This window comes from Equus asinus, chromosome 7 (genome assembly GCF_041296235.1).
Source record: "Equus asinus isolate D_3611 breed Donkey chromosome 7, EquAss-T2T_v2, whole genome shotgun sequence".
Taxonomy (NCBI): Eukaryota; Metazoa; Chordata; class Mammalia; order Perissodactyla; family Equidae; genus Equus; species Equus asinus.
This window is the reverse complement of record NC_091796.1, coordinates 3,157,736-3,179,027: the sequence shown is the minus strand read 5'-3', so window position 1 is coordinate 3,179,027 and position 21,292 is coordinate 3,157,736. Positions and strand designations below refer to the sequence as shown.

The following is a 21,292-nucleotide window of genomic DNA, read 5'->3' as shown; positions in this document are numbered from 1 at the left end:
ACACACTTTGTCCAACTTCATTTTCAGATTGTTCCCCAAGATGGAGCTCACAGTCCTTCCACCTCTGATAACTATCTACTCCTTACTTAATTTGCTATGTCAGTTTTTTTTTTTTGCTGTTGGTTAGCTTGTTACGACGTAATCTCCTGAGGTGGGAGCTCTGTCCTTGTGAGGCAGCTATGTGGAAGCTTGTGCAGCCCAGTCTCGTCTGGACCCTTTGTGTCACTGGCAAAACTCCAGCTGTCTTTGTCTTTAACTGTTGTAGTGGTAAGAACATAAGCATCCCATAGTTTCTGACTCCTTACTTTTTTTCCAAAAGGCCTTTGAGAAATTTATGTTTCCTAAAATCAGTTGACTTTACATTTCTGTTGCACTACCCGTCTTCTGTTTCCTCTCTTCACATATAACAGATTCTTTCTCAGATCAGTAAATAATCGTAGGAGAAGAAAAGGATAGAATAGTCACAAAAGAGGCTTTTGCATAACTGTGGTTTGAAGCTAGTAATGGAAGCTGTGAGAATCTTTGCCTTCTTGCCCCAGCACCGCTGTTTGTCCTGCAAGGGAGGAGTTCTAGAAGTTGGGAAATGCTATTCAGTAATCTGACTTGAGTCACCCTACGCTGAACAGGAATTTGAGACTAGGGTTGCACATGAGCAGAAGAAAGAAAGGCTTTGCTGTGCTTATTTCACAGGTGAATAATGTGTTGGCAATATGTAAAAAATAGGGTGCTCTTTTGTTTTTAATGGTTGTATTAGGGTACAGGCTCAGAGTTTTTCCTCTCTCATATAACACCATGGCATTACACAGTGCATAATGATTGTCTTGCTCTGCTCTCTGAATGTTACTTCTATCACATGGTTATAATGAAAAGAGCAAGGAAGAGGGCACACTTCTGCTCTTTAAAGGCGTGATCCAGAAGTTGAATGTCCATTCTGCTGATGTCCCGTTGGGTAGAACACAGTCATCACAGTGTGATACAGGGTTAGGAAGCTTGGGAAATAGAGTTTTTAGTTGGATAGCTATATGCTCAGCTAAGAAATCTATTACTATATAAGAAAAGAAGAATAGATATTTGAACACAGTTATCAGTCTTTTCCATGTATGTTAAAATCATACATTTCTGCCTACTTTTGTTTCATATGTTTTTATGTTTCACTTAATTGATTTGAATATGGTATATTAGTAATAACTACAGGAGTAATTCCTGACCTGTAGTCGCATTTAAAAATAAGACTCCAGCTAAGATGGAATAGCCCCTTTATCCCAGGTCCCTGCTCTTAGAACTAAAAATACCTAGAAGATAACACAACCAACAGATACAGAAAGACTCTGAGAGGTGGAAAGAAGAAGGAAGGCAGCTGAGGGGTTTAAGGACTTGAGGAACAATATGGCAGGGAGTTCCCTGTGCTCTTTCCCCCCCAGTATGCCTGGACAGGGTGCTGAAGAAGCCTACAGCCTTCTGCCAACAGGCATATATGAAAATGCCCCAAGAAAAGCTGTTCCTCTTAGCCAAAACCAGGAAAAGGGTAATCTAACAAGAGAACCTTTTTGATGATGCCCACTCTACTCCAGCCAAAGATCAACTGAGAAACTGCTCAGCGAGGCAGAGTGCAGAATGATCTTCCCATCTTGCCTTCTGTCCTTGGAAGCAGATGGCCCCGTGACCCCCTGATGGCCTGGGATTAATAAGGAGCTATTCTTGTATCCCTCTCCTGGCAGAAGGAGGTGGCATCCAGATTCCCCCACCGGATGGTGTTAGCAGAGCAGCTGGACTCTGACCTCCTATCTCCTGCCCAGCAGAAGCAGGTAGTGTTCTGATTCCCTACCAGAGTAGTGTCCGTGGGTCAGTGGGAAGCTGAGCCTTACCCCACCTGGTGGCAAAGAGACTTAACCAGGTGATGCAAGATGGACTAGTCTGCACTGTGCTTTCCAGCCCCTGGCGTCAGTGAGGCCCTACAAGTTGAGCCTCCCTCCCCTGGGTCCTGTGCTACATCTAAGCAAAGTAATTGCCTGCTAAAAGATAAGCTAAGATTTAGAGTCTCACAACATAACACCCGCATATCCAGGATACAACTGAAACTCACTAATCAGACCAAGAGCCAGGGCAGTCCCAACTCCAGTGAGAAAAGACAGCAGATACCAACACTGAGATGGCCCAGATGTTGGAAGTATGTGGCGAGGATTTTAAAGCAGTCATCATAAAAATGCTTTATGAATTGTCTTGAGACAAATGAAAAAATAGAGGAAATAGAAGATAAGGGAACTAAAGGGAAATTTTAGAACTGAAAACTCCAGTGATTGAAATAACTCAATTGAAGGGCTCAACAGTGGAATGGAGAACACAGAAGAAAGAATCAGTGAACTGGAAGACATCAGTAGAAATCAGTCATACGTCGCTTGATGATTGGGATATGTTATGAGAGAAGCATTGGTAGGCGATTTAGTTGTTGTGCGAACATCATAGAGTGTACTTACACCAACCTAAATGGTATAGCCTACTACACACTAGGCTAATGGGACCACTGTTGCAGATGTGATCCATCATTGACTGAAATGTTGTTATGCTGTGTATGGCTGTATCTAAACTGAACAACAGAGAAAAAACAGATTGAAAAAAATTAACAGAACCTCAGGGAACTTTGGGACAATGATAAAAGATCCAACATTGGTGTAATAGGAATTATGGAAGGATAGGAGAAAAACTGGGACTGAAAATTTATTTGAAAAAAATTACCCAGATGTGGTATAAGGAGTAACTTATTCATTCAAAAAGCTGAAAGAATCCAAAATAGGATCAGCCCAAAGAAATGTACATTAAGACACATCATAATCGAACATTTGAAAACTGAAGACAAGAAAATATCTTGAAAGAGGCTAGAGAAAAATGATCTGTTGCCTATTGGGGCACACCAATTCTAGTGACGGTGAACTTCTAATCGAATCCATGGAGGCCAGAAGGAAGGGAACCAGAGGGCACATTTTCCACTTGTTGAAAGAAAAGAACTGTCAATTGTGGTTTCCATGTATGGTGAAAATATCCTTCAGGAATAAAGGGGAAATAAAGACATTTTCAGATGAAGGAAAACAATATGTTGCTAGCCGACCTACTCTTAAAGAATGACTAAAGGAAGTTATCCAGACAAAAAGGAAGTGATAACAGAAGGAGACTTGGAACTTCAGAAAGCAAAGAACAGTGTGATGGTTGATTCTATGGTCAATTTGGAGGATGTTTTTGGATGAGATTAACTTTTAAATTGGTGAATTTTTTGTTTTTTTTTTGTGAGGAAGAATGTCGCTGAGCTAACATCTGTGCCAGTCTTCCTCTATTTTTGTATCTGGGATGCCGCCACAGCATGGCTGGATGAGCAGCGTGTAGGTCTGTGCCTGGGATCTGAACCCATGAACCTCAGGCCCCTGAAGCTGAGCATGTGAAGCCAACCTTGCCACTGGGCTGGCCCCTAAATGGATCAATTTTAAGCAAACAAATTTCCCTCCTGTAGTGTGGGTGGATCTTATCCAGTCTGTTGGAGGCCTGAATAGAACAAAATGACTGGCCTCCTCCAGAAAGGGACTTCTACAGCAGACTGCCCTCAGACTTCATCTGCACCGTCGGCTCACCTGGGTCTCCAGTAGGCCAGCCCACTGCAGGCTGTGGGATGTGTCAGCCTCCACAGTCACCTGAGCCAGTTCCTTATAATAAATCTTCTCTGTGTCTACACATCTTTGGTTCTGTTTCTCTGGAGAACACTGATAATACAAACTTTTGGTATAAGTCAAAAACTGAGGTGAATATAATACATTATTCTTCCTCATGAATTCTTAAGTCATACTTGATGGTTGAAGCAAAAATTATCATCTGATGAACTCAGTGTACATAGAGGAGATACTTAGGACAATTTTATTTAAAAAGGGGGAAAGTGAAGGGCCTGAATGGAACTAAGGTTCCTGCATGGTCCTGAAAGGGTTAAGATGTCGGTGCCACAGGTCGTGCTCGTGACATGGGTGTGTTGTAATATCTAGAGCAGCCTCTGAGGAAACCGTACAGAGCGATGTACTCAAAAGTACTGCAGATAAATCAAAATGAATATGAAAAACTCTAAAAAGTAATCCAGGAGGCAAGAAAAGAGAAGCAAGGAGCACGAAACAGGGTAAGCAGCCGGCAGAGAATAAAATGCACGATTTAAGCTTTAAAGTAGCAGTAATGACTGTACATTATGGTCTAATACGTTAAATAAAGAACAGACGGGAAGAGTGCGTTAAAAACAACGCACTCCAACGACATGCTGTCTCCAAGACACGCTGTTTCTCCAAACATATAATGTTTGGTATGGAGCGGAACTCAACACGTGGCAGTTGTTGAAAGTATTCACCATTCGCTGTTTTGTCAGAGAACCCACAGAAGGGCCTTCTTCGGCTAAGCCTAGAAAGCAGCTTGGGTTGGGAGAGTGCAGAGCCCTGGAGTCCGAGGGAGGTGCCTAGGCTCCATGGTGAGGTGGGGATTAGACGAGATAACGGCAGGTAGAAGCTCAGCCGTGTGTTGGGTATAGAATGTCCTGGGGGCACCAGTGCTGTGTCCCCTGAAACCTGGGAAATAGGACTAAGGTTGCCTTTAGGGGTTAAACTCTGAAACCATCACATAGTGAATTGGAGAGGTAAAAAATTACACGTAAGTGGGTGTGTTTTGCTGTATGTAAAGTATGCTTCAATAAAATTGATTTAAAAATAACTGATAAACATATTTTCTTCTGTGCACTTATGAACTATAGTTAACTTTTTAGTTTATGGTGCTCCATTTTTGAATCTTTACTTTTAGAACACTGTAAGCTAATTTTTCCTTACTGCTCTATTGAGATTAATAGTCTAAAATCTGTAGTGCTCACTACCCTATCAAAATCCAGAGATGTAAACCAGAAAAATTACTGTAGTTTTTAAATCATTTGGAAATATTTCCTTAAAATTCACAGAATCATTGAAACACATCTTTTTTTGAGTAAATCACCTCCGTCAAGGGGTGTTAGAGGATGTTTGGAGAAACAGCGCGTACACGCACCCTCGCAGATACGCTTGCTCACGGGAGGCATTGTTCATGTTTATGGGACGTTCTGGTAGCTCGCACACGTGGACTGTGATGGGACCAGCTGCCGTAGGTGCTGAGAGAAGAGCAGACTTCCGTGGGGTGGGCTTTCGGTTTGTCTTGTGCTTGGAGCACCATTTTGAGGTCAGCAGAGCACACTCCTGTAGGAAAGGAAGACTGGCTCCTGAAAAATCCTGGGGCAGGAGAAAGGCCAGTAGATTGGCGCTGGAGCGTGGGAGGGCTACTGAGAGAAGGGCAGGTGTGACTGTCAGAGTGAGCGGGGCCAAAGAGAAAGATCATTCGGTGGCCCTGGGCGAGAGGGGACGGGAAGGCCGAGTGTTGCAGGGGGAGTAGCCGTAAAGCAACTGGTATTTCTCATATTTTCTGCTCTGGTTGACTTTCAGATATTATTACATCTTCAGCAAGATGGAGGCTGCTTAGAATGCCATGCATTTTCCTCCATGGTTTCTGGTGCCACTTAGGGACCATTGAAATTACCCCAGAATGTCTGTTTCTAGGGGAGAAACTAGTAACTACTTCTAGCCTAGAGGACTTGACATTAATCTGAATGTGGAGAGTGCAATAAAGTGAAGTCTCAGTTATCCAGGAGGTCTTGCGCTCCTGCCTGAGACTTCCTCAGGTCGCTGAGGGGGGGGGAGGCGCGCCCTGGCTCCTTGGGGCCTGCTGCTGTCAAGCAGAGTGACAGTGACGAAGCGTTCTGTCACGTGGCCTGTTCGGGTTGTGACCCAGGGTGTGCCTGATCCTGCTTTCTCTGTATAAGCAAATTGTATATAACTAGAATTTTCACTCACAAAATTCTGACAAATTTCTGAGTAATATCCCTGTAGATGTCTCCTGAAATAGACTAATCTGATCCTTTGGTTAAAAAGTAACTAAAAAGAAGATGGATCTGAGCCAGAGCAATAAAAGAGTAAGGGTGGGAATGGGAGGAGAAAAAGTCGTTTTATTTCATAATTGTAAGATGGGGGACTTGGTGGAGTTGTTAGTGAGAAGTGAATATTTTGCTATATAAATTCAGGAGTGTGGAGGTCATTTTTTTTTTAAAGAGATGCAGCAAATTATGTTACATATTCTTTTTTGATGATTTCCCAGAAAGAATTTTCTTTATTATCAGCAAGATACTAACAATCTAGTAGTTCATTATTTCCCTAAATTATTATATAATAACATTAAGTTTATTTAAGTTGAAATCATTATTTACTCATTCATCTTCGTCTTTTTCTGTAAAGGATGCTCTGAGTAGTATCAAAGAACAACTTCATTTTAATGAGGTTTACATACATTTACAAGACTGTTATGTACAGTAATTAGAAGAAAGTCTGATGGAAAGAAATAGCTGTATATTTTATTATTTGAAGATAACGGTTTATGCTCATTGACAGGGTACACTCATTTTTTTCCCCATGTTTGGGCAGTTCATTTGGAGGATCATTTAAGTAGATAATTGTATTATGGAATGCCAATGAGTGAACTAATTGAACTTTGTGCTAGGTCAGCAGTTCCTGCTGATAAGTCATTACTGAGTACTTCCTCTGTACCACGCACTGTTCAGCATCTTACATGCATCACTTTATTTAACTTTATGACAACCCTGTGAGGGCAGGTGTTGCTGACATCCCTATTTCACAGACTTGGAGTGCTTAACACCCAAACGCATTGGCAGCCTTAGGGTGAATCAACACCTGATTCCAGAACATCTGGACTTGTGTTATCTAATTGAAATATGAGTAATTTAAAGTTTACAGTAGCCACGTTAAAAAAAAGTAGAAAGAAAAGCAGATGAGCTAAATTTTATTTTAGTATATTTTATTTATGAAAATATATCCAGGACATTATAATCAAATATTAAAAGTTATTGAGCTGTTTTACGTTGTTCTTTTTGCAGTAAGTCTTTGAAATCCTGTATGTATTTTATGCTTACTCCACAGCTCTGTTCAGACTGCACCTGTTCCAGGTGTTCAGCAAGCCACGTCTGAAGGGAGCCCCAGACTTTTCTCTAATCGACTGCCTAAAAACCAAATTGAAAGAATGATAGATGTTTCCATTTAAAAATTTATCAGCTGTCATTTTGTTTTAAGACAGTCTCTTAAACTGTAATCCTAATTTAAATTCTTTCCTGACCCTTTTGTGGTATTGAAGTCATTCAGTTTCTCTAAAGTTTTCAGAGCATAGATGGACAAAATGCCACTTACCCAACAGCCAATTTGAAACAATTCACTTTGCTCAAAAATTATATTTTTCTCTTATCCTTTTCCCTGTGTTTCTGTCTTTTTCTCCCTATGAAGAAATGATTTGTATATATTTATATTTGGACATAGTGATATATTTTTTGAGAGGTGAAAAGTGTTTGTTCCAGAGAGAAGTTTATTTTGTGTATCGACCATTTACAGCACTAATTCTTTTAAGAAGTCGTGGTTTTGAAATGTTTGCTCTGCTCATGGATGGCCTTTCCTCTGCAGAACCTCATCTGCTCCGAATGTGGGGATGAGTTCACTCTGCAGAGCCAGTTGGCCATACACATGGAGGAGCACCGCCAGGAGCTGGCTGGGAACCGGATTCATGCCTGTAAGGCCTGCAGGAAAGAGTTTGAGACATCATCACAGCTGAAGGAGCACATGAAGACTCATTATAAAATTAGGTATGAGCCTTTACTTGGGATTGGTAAAAAGCAATCTATACAATTATTAAAAATTGGCTAACTTTGCTATGATTGGTTAAAAATATTGGATGCTTTAGATATAAGAACACAGCAGCTAATCTGGTATGGTGTTAGAGTGTCATTTAATGTGTAGTTCATGTCTACAGTAGGAAGGATATGCTTGAAAATTAAAAATAGGTGTCAGGCTGTGTGGGTAAAAATTTTGCTAGTATTAAAATGTTAAAAACTATCAAACAAGATAAAAACATACATTTTTATGGGCAGGTAACAATGTGTGTAAAATGGATTCACAAGGGCTAAATTAGCGCCTGATTTAATGAGTTCGTTTCTTTATACTACCTAGTTGTTTAGAACTGATCTGTGCCCACATTATGTTTATTGTGTGTGTAAATATATATAAGTACAACTTCATTTAGTCGTTATGAACAGCCCTGTCGGTCAGGGTACTTTTATGCCTCTATTTTGCAGATGAGAAAACCTAGATTAGAGAGAGCAAGTAACTTTCCCAGGGTCTTACAGCTTGTGGTCAAGCATTAGGGGTTTAAACCCTAATAGTCTGGCTTTAGAGCTCATGACACTAGCAACCGTCCCTATGTTTAAATACATATATACTTTTATTCCTAGTAAAACTTAACATCTTTTAGATTTTCATATTTGCTCTATTTTTTATTATATATTTTTACTGATATTTCCTTTTCTTAACAAATGGAAATACAAGGTTTGCCTTGGCCCTTTGTGCTCAAGTTAGCTAATAGTGATGATCAATTGTCACACTCCTTGAGCTAATTTCTCCAGCAAACTGTAAATCCAGTATCAGTTATCTTTTTAACTACTGTATTATCAGTAGCCTGCCACTATTCTAAGCCCCAACATTTAGGAAATATCTTTACTTTTTAAGGACCACAACAGCCAAAAGCCCCACATCAGTTAATAAAGTTTATAAAATGCCCTATAAAAAGGATTCGTGGTATTTGCCTATCCTCTCAGGCACTGCATTTTAGAAACATGGACTGAACATTCCATACAATCAATATTCTTGTATCTTTCCCACTTTCTTCATTTTGTCTGTTGTTGACTAATGTGGTACCCACCTAATACTTCATTATGTCAGTGAGTGTTAAATCACGAAAATATACTGCATGCACCCTGTCACACAGATTTTTATTGTGATGAAGTTTTGACACAGGCACTTTTGATGTGTCTCTGAAGGTTTTGGAGAGATGATTGAAGATACTTGTTTAGGTGGTCATCACACACTAGAATGCACTGGCTTTTGGGTTTTCCAGAATCCAGGGACGAGCCAGACAGCCAGCCTCATCCTCACGAACTGTCATTTAGTAGGGAGGACAGACAGTGACCAAGTGAATGGATTAGTCAGTGCAGCAGACCAGATATTGGTCGTGTTGCTCTCGGGTGATGCCAGGGGGTGGGGTGGGCTGAAGAGGTGGCCTTTCTGAGGAGGGGTGTTTAAAACGAGACTTGGAGGAGGAGGAGGCCCTGCAGGCCCAGGGGAGGGTGTCTCAGGCAAGGGGGGAGCAGCTGCCACCATCTCAGCAGCAGTGAGCTTTCTGTGTTTGAACACAGAGGAGGCCAGCGTGATGACAGCCCACTACAGAGGGGAGTGTACTAGGGCTGAATTTGAAGGAGACAGGGCCCAGGGGCGGCAGGGCTTTCGAGGCCATCCTGGGAATGAAGTGTTTTTTTTTTTTTTTTATTGAGTTCATAATAGTTTACATCATTGTGAAATTTCAGTTGTACATTATTTCTCGTCCATCACCGTAAGTGGTTCCCTTCCCTTCCTGTGCCCACTCCCAGCCCCCTTCCCCTGGTAACCACTGAGCTGTTTTCTTTGTCCATGTGTTTGTTCATATTCCACACATGAGTGAAATCATGTGGTGTTTGTCTTTCTCAGTCTGGCTTATTTCACTTCACATAATACCTTCCAATTCCATCCATGTTGTTGCAAATGGGATGACTTTGTGTTTTTTTATGGCCGGGAATGGAGATTTTGTCCCAAGTGTGGTGGGAAGCCCTTGGAGGGTTTTGCATAAAGGAATGGGCTGCCTGGACTTCAGCTGTGGCTGTGGCTGAGGCTGAGCAGGGTGCCTGGCGAATCGGGGCAGTGGGAAGATGATGCTGTTGGAGAGTGGAGAGACCGGAGCATCTGGAGGTGTTTTGGAGTGAAACCAGCAGCTTTTGGAGACAGGCTTGAAGTTAGGGGTGAGGGAGAGGGGAGAATCCGGCGTGACTCCTGCGGTTTAAACTTGCACTACAAGGAGTTGCCGTTTCCTGTCATGGAAAGGAGCAGGTTGGAAATAAACTAAGAGTGCTGTTTGGGACATGGTAGATTTGAGCTGCCGATTAGCCATCACAAGGGCATGTCAATCAGAAAGTCAGACATCCAAGGCAGGTGCTGGAAGTCGTGGAGGTGGAACTTCGGAGACATCAGCTTCTAGATGGTATTGAAGGCAGGGAGATGGGAGGAGGCAGCACAGACTCCTGTCCATGGAGAGAGCCTGCCTGCTCAGGGCTTTATATTTGACCATAACAGGTAAAGCTTCATCTAGAACAGACATTCCGACCCCCCCCCAAAAAAAACCAAACCAAGTTTCTCTTTTCATTCGATATGGAAAAAATGAATTTTATGATATCAAATACACAAAACTAATATGTGTATATGTGTGTATATGTGTAAGATACACACATGCACTTATATGTGATTGATTTCTCATTAAAGCATGTTCTGATGACCAGTCAGCTAAACTTTCTGGTAGGATTTTAATTTTGAAGTTGTGATAAGAGAAAGATGACTTAATGAGTATTTCCCCCTGGATTATCCTAGGGTGTCAAGTACAAGGTCTTATAATCGGAACATCGACAGGAGTGGATTCACTTATTCGTGCCCACACTGTGGAAAGACATTTCAAAAGCCAAGTCAGTTAACTCGGCATATTAGGATACACACAGGTATGAATACGTTTACTTTGGGGCGGTTTATGACGTAGCTTAAAGGAAAGAAAATGTGCCTTCGAGCCAGCTAGACCTGGAAGTTACTCTTGGCTTTTCCATAGTTTGCTGTATAATCTGGGTGTTAATTTTGAGGTTTTGAGTAGGCAATTGGATGTATGAATCTACAGTTATGGGGAGATGTTTTGCCTAGAGGGATAGGTTTGGGGTCTTGGGTGTGAGGAACTGAAGTATTTCTCTTTTAATCCATCAGATGCTCACACAATATGGAATTATATTTTGATCATTTTTCTTCTGCTCTAGGTGAAAGGCCATTTAAATGTAGTGAATGTGGAAAAGCTTTTAACCAGAAGGGGGCGTTGCAAACTCACATGATTAAGCATACAGGTGAAAAACCCCATGCCTGTGCCTTTTGTCCTGCTGCCTTTTCTCAAAAAGGGAATCTCCAGTCACACGTGCAGAGAGTTCACTCAGAGGTAAACATCGCACTTGGGGTGTGCGCAGTATTCACAGGGCTGCAGTCGATGGCTCTTGAGTTAAGGAGCGAACCTGAGAAATGCTTTTCTATTTTTATTTTTTGGTAAAGAAGATTGTCCCTGAGCTAACATCTGTGCCAATCTTTCTCTATTGTTTGTATGTAGGATGCTTGCCACATGGCTTGATGAGTGGTGTGTAGGTCTGTACCTGGGATCCAAACCCACAAACCCAGGGCCACCAAAGCAGAGCACAAGAACTTAACCACTGTGCCACCGGATGGCCCCACTTTTCTGTTTTTTAAATGCAGATTAAGAGTTTGTGCAGAGCAGACCTTGTTTAAAAAAATATAATTAAATAAATAAATAATATATATACATGAACCTTTTTGGCTTTTCATAACTGGGAGAAATATAAAATACTGTCTTTTTGTCTTCTTCAGTGACAGTATTATAGCTTTGATGAATAAATGTTTGAAAATAATCCTAATACCTTTGTTAGTTACGATCCATCAATCTGAATGTTAACGTATTTCATCCCTTTAGCAAACTTGAAATACAGGCACTTTCAAGTGTAAGAAGTTGAAAGATAAGAAATAAAATTTGGGAAAAAACTATTTTTCCTATTGCAGTATTGCTAAACTTACATATGGCTCCATTTACTTTTTCTATCACATGGAGTCCTGGTCTGCTTATTTACCTCCATCCTGCATGTTAATTATTTCAGCGAAACTGATATTCCCAATTTTTTGTTGTCTAGATCATACTGATCTGTAAAGCTTCTGGAAGTATTTTTCTTACACAGGTTAACCTTTGCTCTCATTAATTGTCATGATTTGGTATCTTATTTATAGTCTAATTGTAGAAAGAAAGAAATATTTAAACACCATAAATACTTTTATCATGGATCATTTTATTTTATGTAACTATTGTGCAGAATGAAAGCTATCATATTGTTAAAAGCAAATGTACATCTTCTTACTTTTTTTTTGGAGTAAATCCTTAAGTAACACTAAAATGAAAAAAACCTACATAATTCACATAGTTTATAAATAGATTCAGAATTCCATATGCAGTGAGTTACTTTTGAAAACGAGGTTTTATTACCTAAGACCCGAGACATTAGAAGAGCATATAAATATTAGTGAGGTAAAGATACCGTGAAGCAAGGTTACCCTTAGATCTCAGAAGAATAAATTTGGGCTGTGTAAGTTACTCTTGTGGGGCTGCCTCTGTGTAAAGCCGATTGCTTAGGAATAATAGTATATTTGTGTGGCACCCAGAAGAATCTCACTGGAACTTGAGAACAGCCTGTGTGGTGCTCACTCGTGCTCCCATGTTTAGAAAACTCCTTTAGGGCAGCCAGCGCCTGTGCCCAGCCCTGAGACACGTGGGAGCTGTGGTGGGACACGCTGAGACGTTCCAGAAATGACCTCTGAAGATTAGTTTCTAACTATTATCCAATCTCTGATGACTCTAAAGCCTTAAGTTTGGTTCTTAACAAGGTGCTAGAAATAGAGTGGCAGTCTTTCCAAGTTCAGAGAGGGCCGATCAGTTTTCAAGCCAGCCTTCATAATCATAGCAGTAACAACACTCGGCTTGAGTAATGGTGAAAGAATATTTTACATGCTTTCTCTGTGCCTAGCTGTTTCTGTTCATTTTACTGCTTCTCTAGTCAACGTTCGTCTTTATCATAGCTTTTAAAAGTAGTCGCTAATACGGAATATTGGGATTGGTGATGAAAGATGTATACATTATATGACTATCCTTTCTAACTTATATGTTGTAGCCCACAAAAGACTTAGTCAAAGTAATGTTTATATCTAACTGTCTAGCCTTCATTATTGAACATTGTGCTTAACTGTTTAAGAAATTGAGAACATATGTCAGACATTTTATTTTTACTAAATTACGATAACTGAAAACTATGTTTTTTCACTCCTGAATTTACAGAAAAGACTGTGAAATTTCAGTTAATCTCCTACTGGCGATATTGTTAAAGAATGTAGAGCTACCTAATTTAAAAGAAAACGTAATGTTAAAGGGTTAGATTATTTCTCTTGTTTTTATTGGAACGGTAAATTATGATTTGCCATAATTTAAATATTTTTATCTACTAATTGTAAAAAATTCTTTTTTCTTTATTATTCTTAAGGTCAAGAATGGCCCTACCTATAATTGTACAGAATGTAGTTGTGTGTTTAAGAGTCTAGGTAGCTTAAACACGCACATCAGCAAGATGCATATGGGTGGGCCACAGAATTCAGCCAGCTCCTCCGAGACTGCTCATGTTTTAACGGTAAGTTGTAGTAAGCTGGTTGATAAAAGGATTTTTTTTTTAACCAAAATCTGTTGTCTTAATTATGACCCTTATAATTGAATATTAGTTAGTAGCACAAAATGTTATGAAAGTTTTCTATATGGAGATAAGGTGCTACTTTGTTTGTTTGTTTTTTAATTAGTGAAAGAAAATCAATTTTTTAAACTTTAGAATAATATCACATTATCCTGATTTATGGACCACCATCTTAACCTGTAAAAATAAGATGAAACACAATTATTGATTTATGAAATTGTGCTTCCTAGAGTCAGTGTTATTGATAATTATTATCGAGTATTCTTTATCCTTATGTTATAATTTAATCAATTATTCTTTTAAAGTAATATTTCCAATGTGACAGTGATAATTTTTCCTGAGACTTTGGACTTCTGGGAAATTAAATTGTATTTTCCAGCGCTTGTGTTTAAAATTGTATGACTCAAAACACACACACTCTCATTCTTTTTTTGTAGGATTCTGTAGCTCAGCCTTAGTCTGTTACATGCATTACCCTCTCAGTTGATAATAAATGGCAGAATCTAGGCATGGAGCGTTGCGTTCATCAGCAGTAGGCGTGGGATGCGGACGTCTCAGAGGTGTCGTGCGCTCACGAAGGCCTTAGTCTGTTACATGCATTACCCTCTCAGTTGATAATAAATGGCAGAATCTAGGCATGGAGCGTTGCGTTCATCAGCAGTAGGCGTGGGATGCGGACGTCTCAGAGGTGTCGTGCGCTCACGAAGGCCTTAGTCTGTTACATGCATTACCCTCTCAGTTGATAATAAATGGCAGAATCTAGGCATGGAGCGTTGCGTTCATCAGCAGTAGGCGTGGGATGCGGACGTCTCAGAGGTGTCGTGCGCTCACGAAGGCCTTAGTTGGTGGTTTAAGTCAACACGTGCCTCCTGCCAAGGTGGAGAATAGGCCTAGTAGGGGTTTAGTTCCACAGCATTAGGTTCACATTTAGTGTCTTTCTTTTCTTTTCTCACAATATTTGCAGCTTGAGATGATCCTTCAGCTTACTCTTGATCAGGGAAAATGTTGTAAATAAGTTCTAAAACTGGAGAATAATTAGAGTCTAATTATTAAGTCTTAAAAATTCTATTTTGGACTGAATATTTTTTTAAATAAACTTTTAATGTATAAATGAGCCAAATATTAGAATTTTCACTGTTTCCTTTGGCAATATGCAAGTCACATATGTACATGTAGTGAATAACCTGGAATGATAATCCTGATAATTTTTTAAATTTATCTTCTCAATAAAAACCTGAAAATCTACTTCTAGAGGGTTGGAAACCTAGAATCTACCCTACCTTTTATCCTAATCTGATTACATAAGAGCATTCTAAGTCAAGTTATACATATTGTTTTTCAAGACTATCTAGGAATCAGTGTTCTAACTCCTGACCTTTTCGCTTTACTTTTGAGGGTTTTCTTCAACTTTATCTTAAGGCTCCTTTATTGAATTTTTTTTTTTTTTTTTGGCTAGTAAGATTTTTAATTTCTGAGAGCTCTTCTTCATGATCTGACTGGGTTTTTTACTTTTTAAGGTATGCTTTTCTTTTTCTTTTTTTGGTGGGGAAGATTGGTCCTGAGCTAATATCTGTTGCCAATCTTCCTCTTTTTTTTTTATCCCCAAAGCCCCAGTATATAGTTGTATATCCTAGTTGTAAGTCATTCTAGTTCTTCTCTGTGAGATGCTGGCACAACATGCTTGATGAGCCATGTGTAGGTCCCCGCTTAGGACCTGAACTGGTGAACCCAGGGCCGCCGAAGCGGAGTGTGCGAAATTAGCCACTTGGCCATGGGGCTGGCCCCTGACTGTTTCTTTTTCAAGATATTCTTTTCTGGTTTGATGAACTTTCCTCTGAAATCTAGTTAGCCTTTTATTTTTAACAGGTCTCTTCTGCTCATTGAGTTGCCTGCCTTGGGGCATCTCCCCACTCCTCCCTCTCAGATTTCTCTGAGTTCTTGGTTGCCTGTTGGTGTTTCAGAATGAGGCAGCAGTAAACCTGGGTGTGAATGTGAATGGAGCTGGTCGATCTCCAGGGTCACCTTTCGTATGATTGGCCAGAGAACCAGCCGTTAAACTTGGGGTCCCTGGTAGCAGAACATAGAAGACTTTTGTTTAGTCTGGGGAGCTAAGAGCCACAGGGGTGCCCTGCGTCCCCAGATGTTCATTCCTTTTTAGCTCCTTTAGAGGCAAGCTGCCATTTTTTTGCCTCAAGGTAAGTGCCTAACTCCCATCTGTGGAGGAAGACAGGGCTCATTGTTGGTTCTAAGAATCTTTTCTTCCGTCTTTATTTTCTATAATTAATAGACTTTTTTAGGGAAGTTTTAGGTTTATAGAAAAATTAAGCAGAAAGTACAGAGAACTCCTGTGTCCTCTTCGCCCCCGGCTCCCATGGTTACCCCTGTCACTGACCCTTGTGTCTGTGTGGTGCGTTGGTTACGGTTGAATTAACACTGACACGTTATTGTTAACTCAGTCCGTGGTTTACGTTCTGTTCTGTATCCTGTAGGTTCTGACAGATGTGTAGTTTCTCCATCCACCATTACAGGGTTCTACAGAGTGCTCTCTCTGCTCTCCACCATCTTTTTGATGTGGCCTTTCAGATGGCTGAGTTCTGAGGGATCAGATCAGCTCTCTCCGCAGATATTCTTGACTGTAGCTTACAGAGCATTTATCCCTCCAGTGCCCTTATTTTCCAGAAAATTTTCTTGACCACTGTATTTTCTTTATTTTGTAGCTTTTTAAATCCCCTCATTTTAATGGGCTAACAGCAAGATGAGGTATGTGTGTTCAATCCCCTATCTTGAATAGTCTCTACTAGCACTTATAAAGCTTAAAAAAATTAAAAATCATAAGGAAGATATGCTTATTTCTTTACTTTAAAAAAATCAAAGTACCAGTTAATGTAATCGTTTCTATTTTTAATGAAAATGTTGCTGTGTTTCAGGCCACGCTGTTTCAGACTTTACCTCTTCAACAGACAGAAGCCCAGGTCACCTCAGCTTCGAGTCAGCAGAATTCGCAGGCAGTGACTGATGTCATCCAGCAGCTCCTGGAGCTCTCGGAGCCAGGCCCGGTGGAGTCCAGCCAGCCCCCTCAGCCTGGCCAGCAGCTGAGCATCACGGTGGGGATCAACCAGGACATTTTGCAGGTGAGGCTCCCGTCCCTGCTCCTGTCTGTGTGTGTCAGAGACTCGGTGTCATTACAGAAAAACAAATATGCGGGGCTTGTCAAAGTAAAGGAATCTTTGTTAAAATGTGTTTGAATTGAAAAAATTAAGCTGAAACAAAATATGCTTATTTAATAATTTATGGACAGTGCAGAATTCTAAATTGTTTATTAATCTACAAAATTTTTTTAAAGTTTAAAACTCTAATTTTTTCTCTGTAAGTGAATTCACTTGAAAAGAATAGGCTTTTCAGAACTTTCTTGTATCTGTCCCTGTTGACAGAGGCATAAAAACTACATTATTCCTTCTTGAAGTTCTGGTGTAACTATTTCGAGAGTCGGAACTGCCTCTCCTCTCAGCGTGTGAACATTCCACGCACGTGTGGGAGAGGAGGAGGAGGGAAGTGGAGCACGGAGTTCTTTTCTGATTCTTCTACCCCAGTTCCGCTTTATGTTCAAATTCTCCGTTTCCAAACAGAGGTAGCCTTCCTTCGCCTCTCTCTTTATTTACTCATTGTAAAATGAACCTCTCTCCCATCCCTTTGTGGTGATGAGTTGGCCGGAGTGTAAAGAATCTCAGGACGTCATGATAGCCAATATCTTAAGGGTAAACCCAGTGTGATTTAAAACAGTGATTCCCAAACCTGTTCAGAGACAACCAAAGTTGTCTGCGGTAACATTTCTAAAAGTCAAATGTATTACTTTTAATTCCCTTTAATTTAGAAATGTAAATGCTTGCCATACCGTATTTTGAGTGGAGGTGAGATGTCAGATATCAAAAGGGATATTTCAGCCTTGTAAATTTGGAAGTCTCACTTATAGGCGACTACTTGGAAATGCAGATTTTTATTTCCAGCAGGGTAGGATTAGTATTCTTTAGGTAAAGCTGTATTACTTCTTTGTGATTGATTTTGGTAGACAGGTTTGGGCCACTGTGTCTCCTAACCTTCTAGTTTTGTTCTGTCTCAGCAAGCCTTAGAAAACAGTGGGCTGTCTTCAATTCCAGTTGCAGCACATCCTAGCGACTCCAGCCATGCCAAGACTTCTGCAGCGCAGGCTCCAGATCCAGATGCGCCCAACATTTCGAGTGAGCAAACTGACCCGACAGATGCAGAGCAAGGAAAAGAACAGGAAGGCTCAGAGAAGTTGGATAAAAAAGAAAAGAAAATTATAAAGAAGAAATCACCATTTCTCCCTGGTAATTTTTACGCACTTTAAGGTTTAGGCATTTTGGATGGTGTGTTGCTTGTTTTTAAGAAACATGCCCTCCTTTTTCTCTTTCTCTTCTTTCTTGTTTAATGTTTGACAGTGTCTATCAACCAGCATTGTTTGATACTTAAAATTAAGAACGAAGATGTAAATGTGTCACACTATCTCTTTTCCTTGGGGAGTCTTCTTCCCCATGATCAGTGTCTGTTGCCTCGTCCCCACGGGCTGGAAAGCTGAGTCTTTGACTTTTCTCCCCTGCCAGCTGTCAGACCCCTCCTTCCCAGCAGTCCTTCTGGCCTCGGCTGCTGCTGGCCTCTTGGCCACGTTGCTGTAGCAGCCTCCTGGCCAGGCTCTCCCTTCATTCCACCCAGTGCTGCCACCTGATGACTTCTCAAGCACAGCTCCTCTGCTGAAACCCTCAGCCATTTCGCATTCTGCCCCACTCTGTTCCTTGGCTTTTGAGCCCTCCATAACCAGTGCAACGTGCATGTCCAGTCTTCCCTCCCCGGTCTGTCTGGATTCAGGTTACATCAAAGTGAGGTGGGGTTCCTGCGATTGTCCATACGCTTACACGTTTTCTGAGCGCCATACTTGTCCACAGGCTTTTCTGCATCAAGAACGTCGTCTTCCTCACACTTTTCTCCCATTCTCTGTCAAAACTCTGAGGTCATTTAGTGCCAGCTTAGATGCCCCTCCTCATGGATGCGCTCTGCAGAGTGCTCTTCCTCTTCTCAGCGCCCTCAGTACTTAGACTTCTATGACTCTGAGTCTCTTGTGTGAGTTGTTGGACAGCTGGAATACCTTCTGTTCGTTTCTGAGTACCCCACAATGCTCAGGATGGCTGTTTGCATGGGGACGGGCATTACTAAATTTTTCTTGAATAAAATAAATTCCTGTCTTTTGGGGCAAAAGTATTCCTATAAAAATATTTTCTTAGTGAATATGACCATTCTACCTCTCCCAGGTGTCTTAGGGAACAAGTGCTTTCTTGCTGCAAAGCGTGGAATCATACTCTGTGTTAGCACTTCTTTCTGAGAATATGCCTTCTTATTGTAACGTGGTTGTGAAATCCTTATTTCCCAGCCCACATGACATTGTAGTCCTGCTCTCCCTTTTCCCTTGATCTGGCCTCCTCCTCCCCAAGTGAAAAATCTAAGCAGTTTTTCATCCAGGTTCTCCTGGTATTTAGAGGCAAAAAGGAAAAAAAAGGGCCATTTTCACATATTTTTATTAGGTATGTGATAGGTTAGCCTTGTGGTTTTTGAATATCTGCTTTATGTGCACCTGCTAAACGGATGGAAACCCATAGCCTACGTGAAACCTTTCGTGTGTACCAGTTACCACCGGCTGTTGTCTGTAGTTACCGTGTTAAAACCTTTAAGATGCTCTAACGTGGCTGTAAGCCACACGCTTCTCCAGATAAAAGGCCAGACTTAACTCCTTGAAATTACTGGCACAGTGGCTCCTTAAACTGGGGAAGGTGTGCTTCATCCCGGGTCGCCCCTTCCAGGTCCTCGGGTGTCAGAAACAGCGTTGTCTTTTGCACTGAGCATTAGGTAGAGATTTCAAAATGGAATTGCAGGTAACTTTATTATACATTATTTTAATATGGAGTGTTGTGCTTAAAGAGTTTGTAAAGATTATGTAAATTCATTTTTGAAATACTTGAATAAATTAAATACATATGTAGAGTACTGAGCAAGTTTATACAATTCTAGAAATTTTAGATTAAATGTGATCTTTAGTACAAGTTGGAGCCAGCATTTTTTGTTGTTGTTGTTTAATGATTTCTCTGATACTGTGCTGAGAAAATTATTGGGGACATGTTTCCATGTAAAGATATTCCTTTTGATTAAAACTTTTCAGGAACCAGTACACTTATAATGTAATGGTTGTTTCTGAAAATACCTCTCCAAGGACAGTTGAATACCATTTGACATCCTAAGAAGATCATGTACAAAGATATTCTTATCTCATAATTTGTAACATTTCCTTAATAACTTACAATTAACCTTATGTTTCCAAATTGAACATACTCTGCCATTAAAGCTATTACTTTTGATTTATTCAGTTTTGTGAGAGTGAATATTTTTAGTAGAATTTGCTTTAAGAAGCATTTTGTATATTAATTAAAAATTTAACAAATGCTTTTATATTTATCATAAAACTTGTGACATAAAAATCATTGTGAAGTTTTAATAAAGTTTGGAACTTATTGTAGTAAAATAGTGGCTATCTAGAAATCACACTGAATGACGTTTTGGAGAGCTGGTAATTTATTTCTTAAAGTATGATAATGGTATAACTGTTTTGTGTGTAAATCTTTCCAAAGATCAGAAAGATTTTACCTTCTTGGACCAGAGTGTGATTTTCATGACTTAACTTTTCTTGAAGACTTGGGGTCATTGTTACAAACTTTGGCTTATATACTGTGCTATAATGGGCTGGCATCCTTTTGACTTGTTGAAGTACGTGGGCTCCAGGATACTGTGGGTTTCACATTCATCTGCTTTTTAAATATATTTATTATTTCTGCATACTGTTTTCATTTCCCTACAGCAACCCTACAGAAGGGTCTTATTTTGCTGCTTGTCATCTGCTAAGTGCTTGGATCTCTGATAAATTATGACTTTTCTAATTACGTAAAAACTAGGTATAAACTTATTCTTGGTGATAACCTTGCCAAGCTTTGTGATTTTTCTAAAAATAAGGTGCATGAACGTGTTTGGATTTTTATATCTACTTTGACTATTTCAAGAAATCAGTCTTTTTTTCATTCCTGCTTTTCTTTCTCTTTTAAGGGGTCTATGTTGTGAATAAAGATGTTTATATTCATGGTTCAGATAAATTACTTTTCTATATTATTTTACACTTTTATATAAACTTTTTAAGAATAGGAAAACAAAAAAATTCTTATTATTCATTTGGATGTAGTTGAATTTAGTTTGAAAATTTCATGATTTATCTGATTTGTGTAGAATTCCTTGATATTAAGATATTCAGAGTTTATGAGATTTGATTTAGGTTCTGTTTTGAATTATTGGTCATTTATAATTAAATATAAATATTATCTGTACTTAAGATCTTTAACCTTTTTTTAATGGTAATCAGGTTTTGAGCTGAGTATTCATTATGTATAAATATGAAGTAACACACTGTATAATATGCAGGCATCACAAAAGAACCTGCCCACTAGGAGTTTATGGTGTAGTTGTAGAGTCAGTGCATGGACAAGGCATAGCGATAGACAACAGTTTATAGATTACAGAGGCATATTGTCAAGTGACTGATCAGTTAAAGAAGTGCTGAGTGTAGAGATAAGAGAAATCAGTGGGCCACAGTGAGAAAGTAAAGCTTTATTGAGCTGGAAGGAAGAGAACCAAGTA

General features: G+C 39.9%; 1 protein-coding gene across 15 annotated transcripts in view; it reads left to right on the top strand.

Moving 5' to 3' along the window:
• The window catches only part of ZNF236 (zinc finger protein 236), a 115,418-nt gene that overhangs the window by 26,276 nt on the left and 67,850 nt on the right, over positions 1-21,292 (top strand). For all 15 annotated transcript variants that reach the window (XR_011504347.1, XR_011504348.1, XM_070512838.1 and 12 more), the window contains 6 exons: positions 7,554-7,732; positions 10,596-10,720; positions 11,024-11,196; positions 13,349-13,492; positions 16,477-16,680; positions 17,667-17,895. Coding sequence is in view for 13 of the 15 variants with exons in the window: in XM_070512838.1 (XP_070368939.1) it covers positions 7,554-7,732; positions 10,596-10,720; positions 11,024-11,196; positions 13,349-13,492; positions 16,477-16,680; positions 17,667-17,895 (1,054 nt within the window). In the remaining 2 variants the exon portion in view is untranslated. The remainder of the gene's footprint in view (positions 1-7,553; positions 7,733-10,595; positions 10,721-11,023; positions 11,197-13,348; positions 13,493-16,476; positions 16,681-17,666; positions 17,896-21,292) is intronic.